This window comes from Equus quagga, chromosome 2 (genome assembly GCF_021613505.1).
Source record: "Equus quagga isolate Etosha38 chromosome 2, UCLA_HA_Equagga_1.0, whole genome shotgun sequence".
Lineage (NCBI taxonomy): Eukaryota > Metazoa > Chordata > Mammalia > Perissodactyla > Equidae > Equus > Equus quagga.
This window is the reverse complement of record NC_060268.1, coordinates 94,830,975-94,845,431: the sequence shown is the minus strand read 5'-3', so window position 1 is coordinate 94,845,431 and position 14,457 is coordinate 94,830,975. Positions and strand designations below refer to the sequence as shown.

At 41.1% G+C, this 14,457-nt stretch overlaps 1 protein-coding gene across 1 annotated transcript in view; it reads right to left on the bottom strand.

The window, feature by feature from the left end:
• Positions 1-14,457, bottom strand: part of ADAMTSL3 (ADAMTS like 3) — a 312,372-nt gene that overhangs the window by 90,259 nt on the left and 207,656 nt on the right. Inside the window, exon 16 of the mRNA XM_046655289.1 lies at positions 9,703-9,992. Within this exon, the coding sequence (XP_046511245.1) occupies positions 9,703-9,992 (290 nt within the window). The remainder of the gene's footprint in view (positions 1-9,702; positions 9,993-14,457) is intronic.

Sequence of the window (14,457 nt, the reverse complement as noted above, 5' to 3'; positions counted from 1 at the left end):
TCTTTGGAGATTCCAAAATGCAACACAGCCCGTCGGCTTCCCAACGCAATGAATGCTTCTTGTTCAAATATGAATTTTCACGTCTGACCCCACAGCCCACGTCTCCACCGCTATTCTTCGCCTCTTGAAACAAAAAGAATGATTGGGAAATCAGAACTGAACAGAATATAAATCCGACTCTTGATGAAAAAAAATCAAATAAGCTGTAATAGCTACTGACTATGCTATTTGAAATATGCATATGTGTTTAGTTTCAGGCAAGAATGTGTGTTCCATTATAGTATAAGAGCGTGGTTCTTTTTCCCAATGTCATGTTTCAATTTAATCATTTTACAATATTTTACAGAATGCAGTATGGGCCAAAAATATATATAGAATATATATTTGTGATGTTTAGTTCTTTCCACTAAATTTTCTCCTGCTTTCTTCAGTTGTAATTTTATGTTCCCGGCCATAGCAGGATGCAGTCTTGAATCTCTATGCATCTTCCATTAACTTTTTAAATAAACATTGGCTAATTTTAGACATAAGGCAACACTGCCACAACTTAAGAACTCTGGTTCCCATTTGCAAATGTCAAGCTTCCTTTGTGACCTTGCAAGGACAAAGGTGTTCATTTTCCAGCAGGTTTCATTTATTTTTAATCCGAGAAAAATCTGGTTATCTTTCACATGTATTTTAATTTGTAGTCAAAATTCTTCAGCAAATATACTCAGAGATTATTTTGGAATGTTTTCTGGAGCTTGAGTGGGTGGGCCTTAAAACACCAAAATTATCTCATTTTAACTATTCTGGATGGAATTTTACTACGCTCATGACAAACTTTTCTGTCTTAAAGCAAGTTTACTGAAAGGAATTTAAAAGTTTAATAGAGGATTAAGGACACACCGAGAGAGAATGCATTTTCCAAAGATGGCCACAATAATACCTTCCATCCCACCTACTGGATCTAAATGTGACTGTAACACTTTTCACTTCAAGAGGTTTGATCACACCATTATCTCCAAAAGTAAAAATTATAAAAATAAGTCTGCTTCATCACATACTTAACAAAATTTGGGTAATAATTGCAAGTATGTATTTAGAAGATATAAAATAAATCAAGTATTGAAAATTTGGTGTAATTTTTCTAATAAATTCCTTGTAGCATGAGGCAACATCCTTCACTTCACATTTGACTTCTGCAATGTCATGATAAGAGGGTCATTTTTTTGACAAAAAAAAAAGATTCAAAGCTTTCATCAAGAAATGAATTAATGATTAAAGGGTAAAAATGTAGCCTCTAAGAGGGGAGACAGAGCCAATAAATGAGCTAATACATTCCCTTTTGTTGGTTTAAGCTTAGCCTGAGTTGGGTTTCTTGCAAACAAGTCTTGACTAATTCAACAGGCCACATAACATAACACACACACACACACGCACACATGGAAAGTAAGAAATACCTGGAGCAATGAAGAAAATCTATAGTCACAGCCTTTAAAGTGCCACCCAGTAGCTAATATATCAAGTTGTAAAATAAACATGGAAAAATGATTCGAATAAGAAAATTATGTCGATTTAATAACCAAATAGGTTGGGCCCTAGAAATAGATGTAATATGATCTTTTTAATCACCACTGGAACACTAACAAAAATTGATCCGATATTAGTCTATAAAGAAAATTGCAATGAGTTCCAAAAGCCAGAAATTATGCAGATAACCTTCTCTGACCATAATAGAGTTCAACTATAAATGAAGAGTAAACAATTAACCCCCTCAAATCCAACCATTAGAATTTTAAAAAAGTTGTTCCCTATAAAACTCCTAAGTCAAAAAGAGTGAATAGATTACACACTATTTGTGGCAAGAAAAAAGAGAAGAGGGAAGCATAAAGCAACTTGATAAGAGATCAACAACTCTTGATAATAACTGCAATATCTCCATGAAATGGATGATTTTTTTTCCAAGAAAACCTAAATTATAGAGTTAACTTATAAAGTAAGAATTTGAATTGAATACAACAATAAACGGGGGAACTTGAAAATAATGTTAAAAGATCAGGCCATGGACGCTCCCCCTCAATCCTGCCCTCAAGCAGGACAAAAAGAAGTGGATTTAGACAGTTGCAGGAACTAGTTCTTTCAAACTTCTTAAACAGATAATTTCTATGACATAAGCTGTTTAAGATTATTGAAAGGTATGGAAAACTCCTATTCACCTTACAACACTACTATAACTCTGATGACAAAAATCTATAAAAGAAAAAAAATAGGTCTATTTCAGAGAGTTGCCCTGTGTCATGCTATTTTACGTACTATGATGCTCTTTATTTCAGAAATACACACACACACATACATATATACAGATTATGCAGATGTATGCCCAGGGCGATATTGAAACAAACAGCTAATATATCTTTTCTCTCTGCTGATTAGCCAGTAGGATAGAGTGGGCAGTACTATAAACTCCCAGATAATGAAAAAGGGGGAAAGCATAAGATGTATGCCTCCAGCCAAGTGCCAAAGAACGGTACCATTCCCAGTGTTAAAATGCAAGTTTCACAGCACTCCAAATAGGAGAGTTCTTGTTAGGAACCAGTGGAGGAGACAGCTGGTAAGGATTAAGGATTGTTGAAAGCCATTTGGCCCTAGAAACGGCATCACGAACATCACTGGAGCCTGAGAGGAAGTGACCAATCATATCAAGAGCAGCTGGAAGGAACTACAGCTAGAGGCTTGTCATGATTTGAAGGGATTCAAAGAGAACAGAACAGCGATTGCTAACGTACCATGTCAGGAACACATCTCCATAGGGAGTGTGCTAAAATGAGCCCATACGGGGCCAATTCAGTTTTCATTCCCATTTTCCCATTTGTGGGAAGGCATTCCTGTACCCCGCCATGCAAAATGGAGTCTATCTACGTGCATCAATATCATTCATGTCTACACAGGTGCAAACCCATTTTAGTGAGCAGCCTAACAGAAGACGACATCATGACCTCAAACCTCTGTCCATTCACCCACCAGACCACTCACACACGGAGACTCACATACACACAACTAGAAAGAACCAGGTAGGAACTTCCTGCTATCAACCGTATAAACCCGCCTGCGCTCATGTCCATCCTAGCCTTTTCCTCCACTATTTCTATTAGAAGCTGCCCCTCCAACGGTTTAAGACTGTTCTCCAGAGCTCTGCTTTGGATTCTGTCCTCTTCCATCTTCTCAGAAAATTTGTTGATTACTTCGCCTTTCTCTTTCATTCTGGAACTTTCTCATTGACTATTAAATGTACCCAAGATGCCCTGTCATTAAACAACATTACACACACAGAGCTCTCCTTCAACCCACAATGCCTTCTAGCCATCTCCCTCTGTCTGTCTTCTTTATCACAAATTTTGCTACAAAAATCTATTCTGTGTATCTTCCTTCTATCACCTATCATTCTTTCCTCCTTCCTTTCACATCTGACTTCCATCTCTACCACTCCACTGACCCGATCCTTTCCTAAGTCACCAATGGCCTCCCATGGCTGAAGCCAGTGCCAATTCTCAGTCTTCATCTCACATCACCTCTCAGTGGCCGCAGCACAGCTGACTTTGGTTTCCATCACACAACAGTGTCCTGGTTTTCCTCCCATCTCACTGACTTCTTTTCGTTGGCTTTTGCAGCTCAGTGTCCTCCACCTAGACATTCAATGTTGAATTTCCTCAAAGCTCAGGCTTAGACTCTCCCCGTTCCTCATAGGTATTCTTTTCCTGAATATTCTCATCTATGCCCCTGGCTTCAATTCTCTCCATAAACAGTTGACTCATAAATGTATATTTCCAGTCTAGATCTCTCCACTTTGTTTCAGATTCACACATTCAACCGTCCACTTAGCATCTCCATTTGGAAGTCTAAAGGCACCTCAGAATCATTATGTCCACAGCTGAACTCATGTTTTCCTTTTGCCAAACTAGACCCTTTTCAGGTCTCATCATCCCAGAAAAGGATCTTAAGACTCAGACTTGCCACCTCACTCCCACTTATCCACTACATCAACAGATTTTGACCTCCTAAACATCTCTCGAAGTCATCTCTTGTACTCATCTCCACCATCATGACCACTCCAGTCCAAGCTCTTGCCACGGACTCGGTAATAGCTTCCTAGATGGTCTCCCTTACATGTGTTATTTTCCATTCTAATCCCTCTATATAGCTGGACTAACCTTTTTGATATAAATAAAAATTTGATCACTTAACTCCCACTTTAATTACTTGAACAGCTTCCCATTGATCTTGCGATAAAGACCCAAATCAACATGGCCCATAAAGCCTTAATTGTTGGGCCCTGGCCTCCTCTCCAGCATCATCTCACACTAAACCCTGTCTTTCTCAGTACTCCACTGGGGTCAGACTTCTCCAGTCCCTGGAATGTACCATGCGCCCTCCTGCCACCTACAGCCTTTGCACATGCTCTTTTATCTGCTGGGAATTCTGTGCCACCCTCTCCAACCCCTCTTTGGCTTCATTAATTCCTCAGCTTTCAGATTAAGTTCAAGTGCAATTGTTTTTAGGGAAGCTTTCCCTTACTTCCCTAATTAGGTCAAGTTCCTCCTATTATACGCTTTCATGGCAGCAAATCCTCCTTTTGTAGCTGCCATAACCAGCTGTAATTTTACATACAGGTGTGTGATTATGTGATTACCACATTTCCTCCCTAGATTTGAATTTCAAAGGTAGGAACTACTGAGTCACGACCACCTAGCCCAGTGCCTGCACAAAGAGACACACAATAAATCTTTGTAGGACGTTGCTTTTGAATGAAACAATGCAGAGAGTCCTGTCACTGTCAGGACCAAGGCAAGGTTGGCATTATTCACATTATTTACCATTGTTTGTGAAATTTTAGACAATGCAATAAGACATACAACTTAAGTAAGATAAATAACTATTGGAAAGATAAAATCATCATCAATTACAGATGATTATTTACCTAGAAAATTTGTAAGAATCAACTTGAAAAGTATTAGATGCATTTTTTTGTTAGTGCTGTCAAGTCAATTTCAACTCCTAGCGCCCCTGGACACAGCAGAGGAAACTCTGCCCCAACTTTTTGCGCCATCCTCTCACCTATATCAGGCACTATATCGGACAATGCTCTGCTGCTATTCACAGGGTTTTCATGGCCAATTTTTTCGGCAGTGGGTGGCCGGGTCCTTCTTCCTAGTCTGTCTAGTCTAGAAGCTCTGCTGGAACCTGCCCACCATGGGTGACCCTCCTGGTATTTGAAATCCTGCTGGTATTTGACATAGCTTTCAGCATCACAGCAAAACACAGCTGCCTTAGTATGACCATCGACAGACAGGTGGTGTGGTTCCCTGACGGGAAACAAACCCAGGCCTCGGCTGTGAGAGCACTGAATCTTAACCATGGGACACCAGGGCTGGCTATTAGATGCTTTAAGGGGTTCATTAATTTAATCAGATTTTTTAAAAAAAGAAAAATAACAGCCTTCTAATCTAAGAGGAATACCCTACTATTATTGTATCATAAAATAATCATCCCACTAACATTTATTACACACCATGGGCCAGGTGGTGTGATGAACCATTTCTCCAACATCACCTTGTTTAATCATCACATTTAATCCTTCATTAACCCTAATGAGGTAGATACGCCTCTTCTCATTTTACAAAAATAAAACTCTACAAACTTATACAGCTTGCCCAAAGAGAGTGGCAGAACTAGGGTTCAAAATGGGGTGAGGCCTCAAAGTCTACCCACATCCTACTAGCCAGTGCTGTTAGGAAATACAGGGGTAAAAAAGGAAGGTCAGGAATGAGACAAATAATGTAAAATGCAAAAGAAAAGCTATGGTAAGGAAAGTTTATGATAGAGCAAATTACAAAACCTTACCAGAGAGTATTAAAAAGGTAAGTATATCTTCCAGGATGTATATGTGTGTATGCACACGCAAGCACACACACACACATATACACTCTGAAAGCTGGAAACTGAATATGTCTGGATTCTTCATGCTTTTGGGAATGAAAAAAGATTTCTCTGTTGCTCTTCAAGTATGAAAACAGGCTTATGAAAGGTTCTTAAGCCTCGGTAATTACAAAAAATGGATTGATTTTTATTTCCTGTATGAAGGGAAGATAAGTCAGAAAATACAAGTACACAATATCAGGATGTGAGCAAAGTTGATCTTTTCGGAAATCTGTAATTTGCATACATTATTTTTCTACCAGAAACAGGAATGTTGAAGAAATAAGTATATGCCTGTGGAAATTCTATTTTCCTGTGGTTTTCAGTCATTGCAGACTTACCCTTTCCCTATCCGGGGGGAGGGTTAAAAACCCACAATCATAACCACACAGAAGTGCACTTGTAGAAGCTGAGCCTCCGAAACCAGATTAAAATGGACCACAGGGAGGCAAGTACTGCTGCCAAAAAGCGTGCAGTCAAGACGGTATAAAACCCAAATAACGAAGGCTGTGCTCCAACCAGCAAGGATGTATCTAATTCATTTTATACTCCAACACTGAGCACAGAACCCAGTGCAGACCACGGAGTCCAGCACTGAGCACATGCTGGTCCCCTGCATTTATAGAGGATTTTGCTTTCATGCCTAAGCTCTCCAGTTTTATAGAATTCAGTTATCTATTTAAAAGGAATTTTAAGCTTGAACCGAAGAAATCAAAAACATTACTTTTTGCAAAGTCAGGAAGCTTATTATATGCATTTATAGTTCAACCAACCCTCTCTAAAGGATGACAATTAAGTTGTTCATTTTCTGTTTTGGACTGTGTGATGGTCTCTGAGCCTCAGTTTCCCCAACTGTAATATTTCGGTTAGTGGGGATCCATGGTTCATTTTAATGATACCATTCTAGGATTGTACAACACAATACACCGTCACAAGGCTAAATTGCTGTTTAACTGAGTGGTGAAGGATTACCAAGCTGAGCTCTGTTAAAATTTGTAAAACATGTTCCAGATACACAAGAGAATGTCAGAAAGCAGACCGGCACCTTCACAGCAACCATCTGAATCTTGAATTACATTTCTGACATGTGCAAGGAATTTCTCTTCCCATAGCAGGTCAAAAGGCCCACAGTGCCAATAAGGATAAATTCAATTAGTCAAGTTTCACAAAACTGTAATATCTCAAATGGATCCAAAGATCATTCTACTACTCCTAAGTATATACCCAAGAGAAATGTCCATACAAACATGTGTACAGAATGTCCAGGGCAGAATTATTCATAATACCAGACACGTGAATAATCCAAATTTCTAACTGATGAATGGATAAATAAAATGTAGTATATCCATACAATGGAATAGTATTCAGTCATAAAAGGAAATGAAGTACTGATTCATGCTACAACATGGAGGAACGATGAAAATATTATCCTAAGGGGAAGAAGATAGTCACAAAGGCCCAGATATTCCATGATTCTGTCTCTATGAAAAGTTCAGAACAGAGAGAAAGTATGTTAGTGGTTGCCAGGAGGCTGACACAGGCAGGGAAAATGGCAGTTTGAGGGAAAATGGAGAGCGATTGCTTAAGGGTACAAGGTTCTTTGGGGGGTAAAGTGTTCTAAAATTGACGGTAATGATGGCTACACAACTTTGTGAATATACTAAAAACCACCAAATTGTACCCTTTAAATACATAAATTGTGTGGCATGTGAATTATCTGAATGAAGCTGTTACCAAAAAAAAAAATAGAAAATCATTCCAGTAAGTTCAGCCATCCTGGTGGTGGGGCCTGGGGTTATCTTAGTGGGCGCTGGGAACACGAGAGCAGATCCTAGCACTCTAACAGACTCTCCCAAATGACTCAGAATTCACCTGGCTATCTTTCCTTGGGCAACTCCAACTGGTATGGGGAGTTCCAAGGACCCAACACGTCAACGTTTCCCAACTGGAGGGGGACATCCTAGTCAGGACAAGACCTGAAATCAAGGATGACAAAGTTCTAGATGAAATTGCGAGTCTATCAATGGAAAGGTTTAAAAGCTTGAGACTAATAAAGTAGATTGGGGGGTGTGCGAGCCACAGCAGGGCTCATTTCTGCTCTCGTAACGAAAGACAAAGCTCCGCGTCTCTGATGAAACTGCAGCAACGTAGTGGCTCAGAGGTAGTAGAGATAGCCGACATTTTGTAGTAATGTAGTAGAAAGTTCCAGACATCTATAATTGCAATTGAATAGGGGACATTTTTGCATCTCAGCAACTATCTCTAGAGAGTTTCCCCCAGACTCAAGGAAGTACCAGTTTCCAGATTGCCAAGGGCATGTCAGTGTTAAGATTTCCCAGATGTAACAAAAGAGGTGCCCAGGATCCTTAACACACAGGGAGCAGGAGGTAAGTTTCGGGCAGTCTGTACATGAGGCCATGTGGAGGCAACAGAGCCTGTGTGCCCTGGAGAGGAGCGACAGCAGACACTTAGGGTCCACGTGAACCGGAAAGCTAAACTCCTGGGCCATGTGGGATGGGTTTCTAGGAACCAGGGAGAAGTAAAGTAAGACAAAAAGAGAAAATCTGGAGGCAGCTAAGGGTTCTTTTCATAAATTCCACCTGTGTAACTCCACACGAAAGGCAGTAGCTTAGTTGAAGCCTGGGCGTAAAGCACATGCCACTACATCTGGGTTTACTGCCAAGCTGGCAACGTTAGAGAACAGCTGTCTAGGATAGGTGGGTTTACGGGCCGAATGAGATAGGAAAGGAGAAAGACACCATCAAGTCATGGCGATTGGGAGGCAAGGATTGAGAATATACTCAAGAGCCTGGGGGACAAAGGGTGAGGGGCTCAGGCACGGTGAATGGGCCATGAGCCCTAAGACCTGAGAAGGAGCTTCAAGGAATGAGCTGAGGGCCACCAGGAGGCATGGAGCTCCTGGTATTTTCCCCACCATTGGCTGGAACTGAAGCCAGAGCGTGTTTAGCCGAGCTGAGCCACGACAGCTGGCTGGAAGGTGCAGTCAGGAGTCAGGGCATAGGGTGTCAGGGGCCCTTCATGTTAGTAGGAGATCTAGATTTCCTATTCGTGATTTCTATCTTCTTGCTTCTAATAGAGAGAGCCCTGGAGAATGACTGTCTGGACCCCTGTTCCCTGCCTTTTGGATCCTGAAATGCTTATATAACTTTGGGTCCGACTGCCGCTCTACTGAGGTCACCTGACTATATTGCCACTTCCTAATCCTAACAGGGTGCCCGGGCTACGCCTGCTTCCCCATACGTACACACACATCAGTCATAGTGGTCAGTTTGTTCTGTGCTGGTTTCTGGCCCAGTCTGCAGGCAGGAAACGACATACGTTCCAAGGATGACTTTTGGCTGACAGTCGCCTCAGACACGGCAATCCCAGGCTGCCCCAATCTCTGTCCCTGATTTATGTACAAGACTGCCTCGACTTTCCAATTCTGTATTTCCCTATTTGTTCTCTACTAATTAGCGACCACTCTCCCCAGCTCAGTTATGCAGATGCTTAGGCCACAGGAACATACCATTTTGGGGGTCAGAATATAGTCTCCCTATCCTTTTTCTTTCTAGAATAATCTCAATGAAAAATAAGAGAGAGAAAAGGCATAGCTTTGAGTTATCTGAATGACTTAACCTCCTTTAGACTTTTGCTAATTAGCATATTTGGCTTACCCGATTGAGTAATTTCTCAAACCATTAGCAACACCAGACATAACTGTCCTTTAAGCAAAGGATCAAATACCTCCCAGACATGTCGCCGTGCAGGGGGTGAACCCAGCGTACTCCCAGTCATAAATCATCTCGCTGTCCTTCTCGGGGAGAGAGACGTGCAGCTCGCGGGAGGCAGGGCCCTCCTCGCAGGCTCCCAGGAGGCAGGGCCGCTCAGCAGGCGGCGGGGGGCCCTCGCACTCATCCTCCGGCAGCTCGGTCACCGTCTGCGTGAACGTCAGGAGCACCCGGCACTTCACCTCCCGGACCTGAACCCCCAGCCCACACGTGGCACTGCAGGCCGACCAGGGCTCCGGGATGAACCTGCAGAGAGCCAGGAGGCATGGGAAGGGGACACGGCAATCAGTACGCACAGGCCACAAGAGGATGAGCGACAAGCATTCTATGAAGGAGAAAAACAACTTCATCCAGAGGGAATCCAGTACATTGGGAATGCTATTCTTTTCTGGAGGCTGAATGATGTAGTTAACAAATTTGCAAATCTTATTAGCAACAGGAAGAAGTTTTCACTGCAGATGTACTGAACCTTTGCGTGCATTTTATAATTCAAATTCGTGCTGTGACCTTTGCACAACATCATTAAAAGTTTTTCTTTAAGATTTGGCAATAAAGAAACCAATGTGTATAGATAATTTCTAATCTGATTTCTTCTAGGACATGGAGATTTTCACCAATATTCATTCAACAAATCTTTATGGAGCTTATCCTTTGCTAACAGGCAGAGTTTTATTAAACTGTCTCAATATTTAGGAGCTGAATGGTAGAATAACAAATGCTTTCTGAAAAGCAGACGAGGCCTTAATAGTCGTTTCTGTTTAATATATAAATACACAAAACTTCTGAATCTTCTTGAAAATACCAAAGGTATTGCACAATCTGGCTGAATAAAGCGTTTATTTCTTATCCTGAATTATTATCCACTAAATCACGGGCTGTCAACCTACGGCTGACAAGTGGAATCCGGCCCACCTGTTTCTGTACAGCCCACCAGCTAAGAATGATTTTTACATTCTTAAATGGTTTGGGGGGGAAAAAAAAGAAAAGAAGGATAACATTTTGTGTCACGTGAAAATTACATAACATTCCATTTAAGTGTCCATAATTAAAGAGCTACTGGGACATGGCCACGCTCACTCGTTCACCTATCGTTTATGGCTGCTTTTGTGCTACATGGCAGAACTGAGTATTTGCAAAGGGACCATTCAGGCTGCAAAGCCAAAAATATTCACTATCTGGCCCTTTACAGAAAATGTTTACCAACTCCCGCACTGAATTTAAAATATAGATTCCGTAGGGACACGTATATTTAAGATACTCTGAAGCAATACTTGCATCATGAGACATTAATAAGTAATAGGCCAGAAAGCGCTCAGTGATAGAATAAGTTTGGAAAACTCTGGGTTCAATAATGTTCAACAGATTTATTTCCTACAAAACTTTTCCAAGGACCTTGATATATGAATGCAACTATAAATACTTAAGAGGGGAATATGGTGTGCATCATTTCATAAACTTAAGTGAATACAGACCTCTATCCACGGGATAAGGCGGTACTAAATAAGTTCAGAAAACGCTGCCGAGATGTTCGCTTAAGAGGCAGCTTCAAGGCTTAATGTTTAAAACCTCAGAAAGATACGGTGGTAAGGGTCTCACAGAAGTCATTCAACCTTCTTTCCCAGACAAGACTTCATTACAGTTGTCCACAATAGCACATCCCAACCAGCAGAATGAAGTGCCTTGGCTGTATATGAGCCCAAAAAGAACTATCAATAAACCTCCCAAATTCTGTTTACTGTGTTGAAAATTGTTGGGGGGGAACTCTATTCTCTAATTCTCACATTCCACGAGAGGGCTGCTCAACATCCCAGGATGGAGTGGGATCGGAGTAACAATGACACGTTTCCTCATTTCTTTCTTTGCTGCTATCCCTGATAGAACCGGAAAGGAGACTGATGAAATTTAAGATGAGGCATCCATACCATGTCATAGTATGAAGTCCTTTAAGAGAAGGAGGTGGGTCTATGTGAATTGATGAGGAACAGTCTCCAGTTCATGTTTTGTAGCTTTAAAAGGTTTGAGTTTTCTAACCATGTGCATACTGTACTTTTATGGTCATTAATTTTTCTTCTCTTTTCTCCTTAGTGATAAAAACTTAAAATGTGGGATTTTGTTTTCATTCGAATTGGACTCTCATGTCTTGGTGATTTAGACTCCTGACAGAAGATGGGGTAAGTGAGAAGGCTTTCGTCCACTCCCAACAGGGAACATGATGGTCAGACCCAGCACTTTCCTGGGTGTCCTGCATGTTCCAAGTTGGTTTTCAAAGGTCCTATTAGGAGACCTCTTAAAAATAGCTTTCAGAGCTGTCCAAATTAGCCATGAGTGATTGGAGAGGGTGGCACGGCAAGTCAAAAAATTTATGCATCATCTAGCATGATTTTCTTCTATGTATTATTTCTTATTTAAACAAAAGATATTATAGTGTTCACACAGTTCTGAATCTTGTTTTCATTTGTTTTTGCCCCTCAGTAATTTTTCTTTTTTGAAAAGGAAAGAAAGATGCATGAAAATGTTTGAAGAGCCATGTCTGGGCAAAACACAACGAGAGCAAGAGAGCATGTTCCCTAGTCTTTGCACAACAGAAGAACTCGAAAAGAAGAGCAATTCACTAATGGGAGAGCTTAGACATGAAATGACAAAACAACAGAATACAGTGGAAAACTACAGAGCTGGGGAAACAAACCGTGATACATAACATGATTACAAATCTAACAAGTAATTCAGAACCAGGAAAAAAAGAGGAAAGAGCTGAAGATCAAATTAATGACAAAGAAGCAAGACTTGGAAGTGAATGCCATGTTGAGAGAGAGAAAGAGAAGCTCTTAAAGCAATTGTGGGGGGAGAGAGGGATGGGCTGCAAAGTAAACTTCTGGGGGTGATGAACATGTTCTTTATCACGAGTAGAGCTGGGGTTTCATGGCTGGATACAGCTTTTAAAACTCATCACTTTAAAGAGACACAGTTTATTGTATGTAAATTATTCCTCTCTAAAGTTTCTTTTCTTTTTTTTTTTTTTTTGAGGAAGATTAGCCCTGAGCTAACTGCTGCCAATTCTCCTTTTTTTGCTGAGGAAGACTGGCCCTGAGCTAACATCCATGCCCCATCTCCCTCTACTTTATATATGGGACGCCTGCCACAGCATGGCTTTTGCCAAATGGTGCCATGTCCACACCTGGGATCTGAACCCGTGAACCCTGGGCCACTGAGAAGCAGAATGTGCGAACTTAACTGCTGCGCCACCGGGCTGGCCCCTAAAATTTATTTTCCTAAATGCAGTTTTTAGTGACAAAATAAGAGCGAACCTAAATAATCTAACACTGAAGATAATTGGACTCTTCAAGTGGAGGTTCCAACACATGAAACAGACAGAGAAATCAGAAATAAAATATGTAAAAATGTGCCTAAAATACAGCTTGGAAAGGTATGCTGTCTTCCAGGAAACAGTGATAACAATGATTAACATAAAAACTAGAGTTTTAGGCAGAATAACGACCTTCCCAAAGATGCCCACACTCTAATTCCTAGAATTTATGAATATGTTACGCTACACAGCAAAAGGAATTTTATAGATGTGATTAAGATTACGGATCATGAGAAAGGGAGCCTAAGCTAGTGGGCCTAATCTAGTCAGATGAGTCTTTAAAAACAGAAATCTCTCTGGCTGGAGTCAAAGAGATGCAGCGAAACAAGAGACGAGAGATTCCAAGCACGAGAGGTAGTCGACCTGTGGTTGCTGGCTCCAAGATGGAAGCGGCCAGGAGCCAAGGAATGCAGGCGGCCTCTAGAAGCTGAGAACAACTCCTGGCCAACAGTCGACAGGAAAATGGAGATTCAGTTCTACATCTGCAGGGGACTGAATTCTGCCAACTACCTGAATGAGCCTGGAAGCGGACTCTCCCACAGGGCCTCCAGAGAAGAGTTCAGGCTAGCAGACACCTTGATTTTGGCCCAATGAGACCCAGAGCAGAGAAACTAGCTGGATCTACTGGGCTTCTGACTTATGGAACCGTGAGATAACAAATTTGTATTGTTTTAAACCACTAAGTCTGAGGTGATTTCTTACAGCAGTCAGAAAACAAACGCAGCTGATTAAAAAATTAAAACTTTGAGGATGAAAAAGAATTCTACAGGCATCTAGGCACAAAAACCAAGCCTCCTATAAGAATAAAAAGTCAGGTGGACCTCAGACTCACACGACATTCAAAACCAGAGAAAGATGGGGCAAAAGTTTTGAGGGAGAATCAGAGTCCCAAGAATACTATGTCCAAATTGTTGTTCAAGGACAATGGCACTAACTTTCTGTAGGATAGGAACAAGAATAGTACCAACCTAATGGGGTTAGGAGAGGGTTAAATGAGAGGATGCCAGAGTGAAAAGCTCAATAAGTACAATAAAATAAAAATGGCAGAGGCCGGCCCAGTGGTGTAGTAGTTGGGTTCACAGGTTCAGATCCTGGGTGCAGACCTACACATCATTCCTCAGCCATGCTGTGGTGGCATCTCACATATAAAGTGGAGAAGGACTGGCACAGATGTTAGCTCAGGGCTAATCTTCCTCAGCCAAAAAAAAAAAAAAGGCAACAACTGACATTCACTGCATTGTTATTTATGTGAGATACTGTTATATGTAGTTCACACATGTTTTACCACTTATTCATAATGATCCTATCAGGAAATATTATTATTATTCCCATTTTACAGATGAGGAA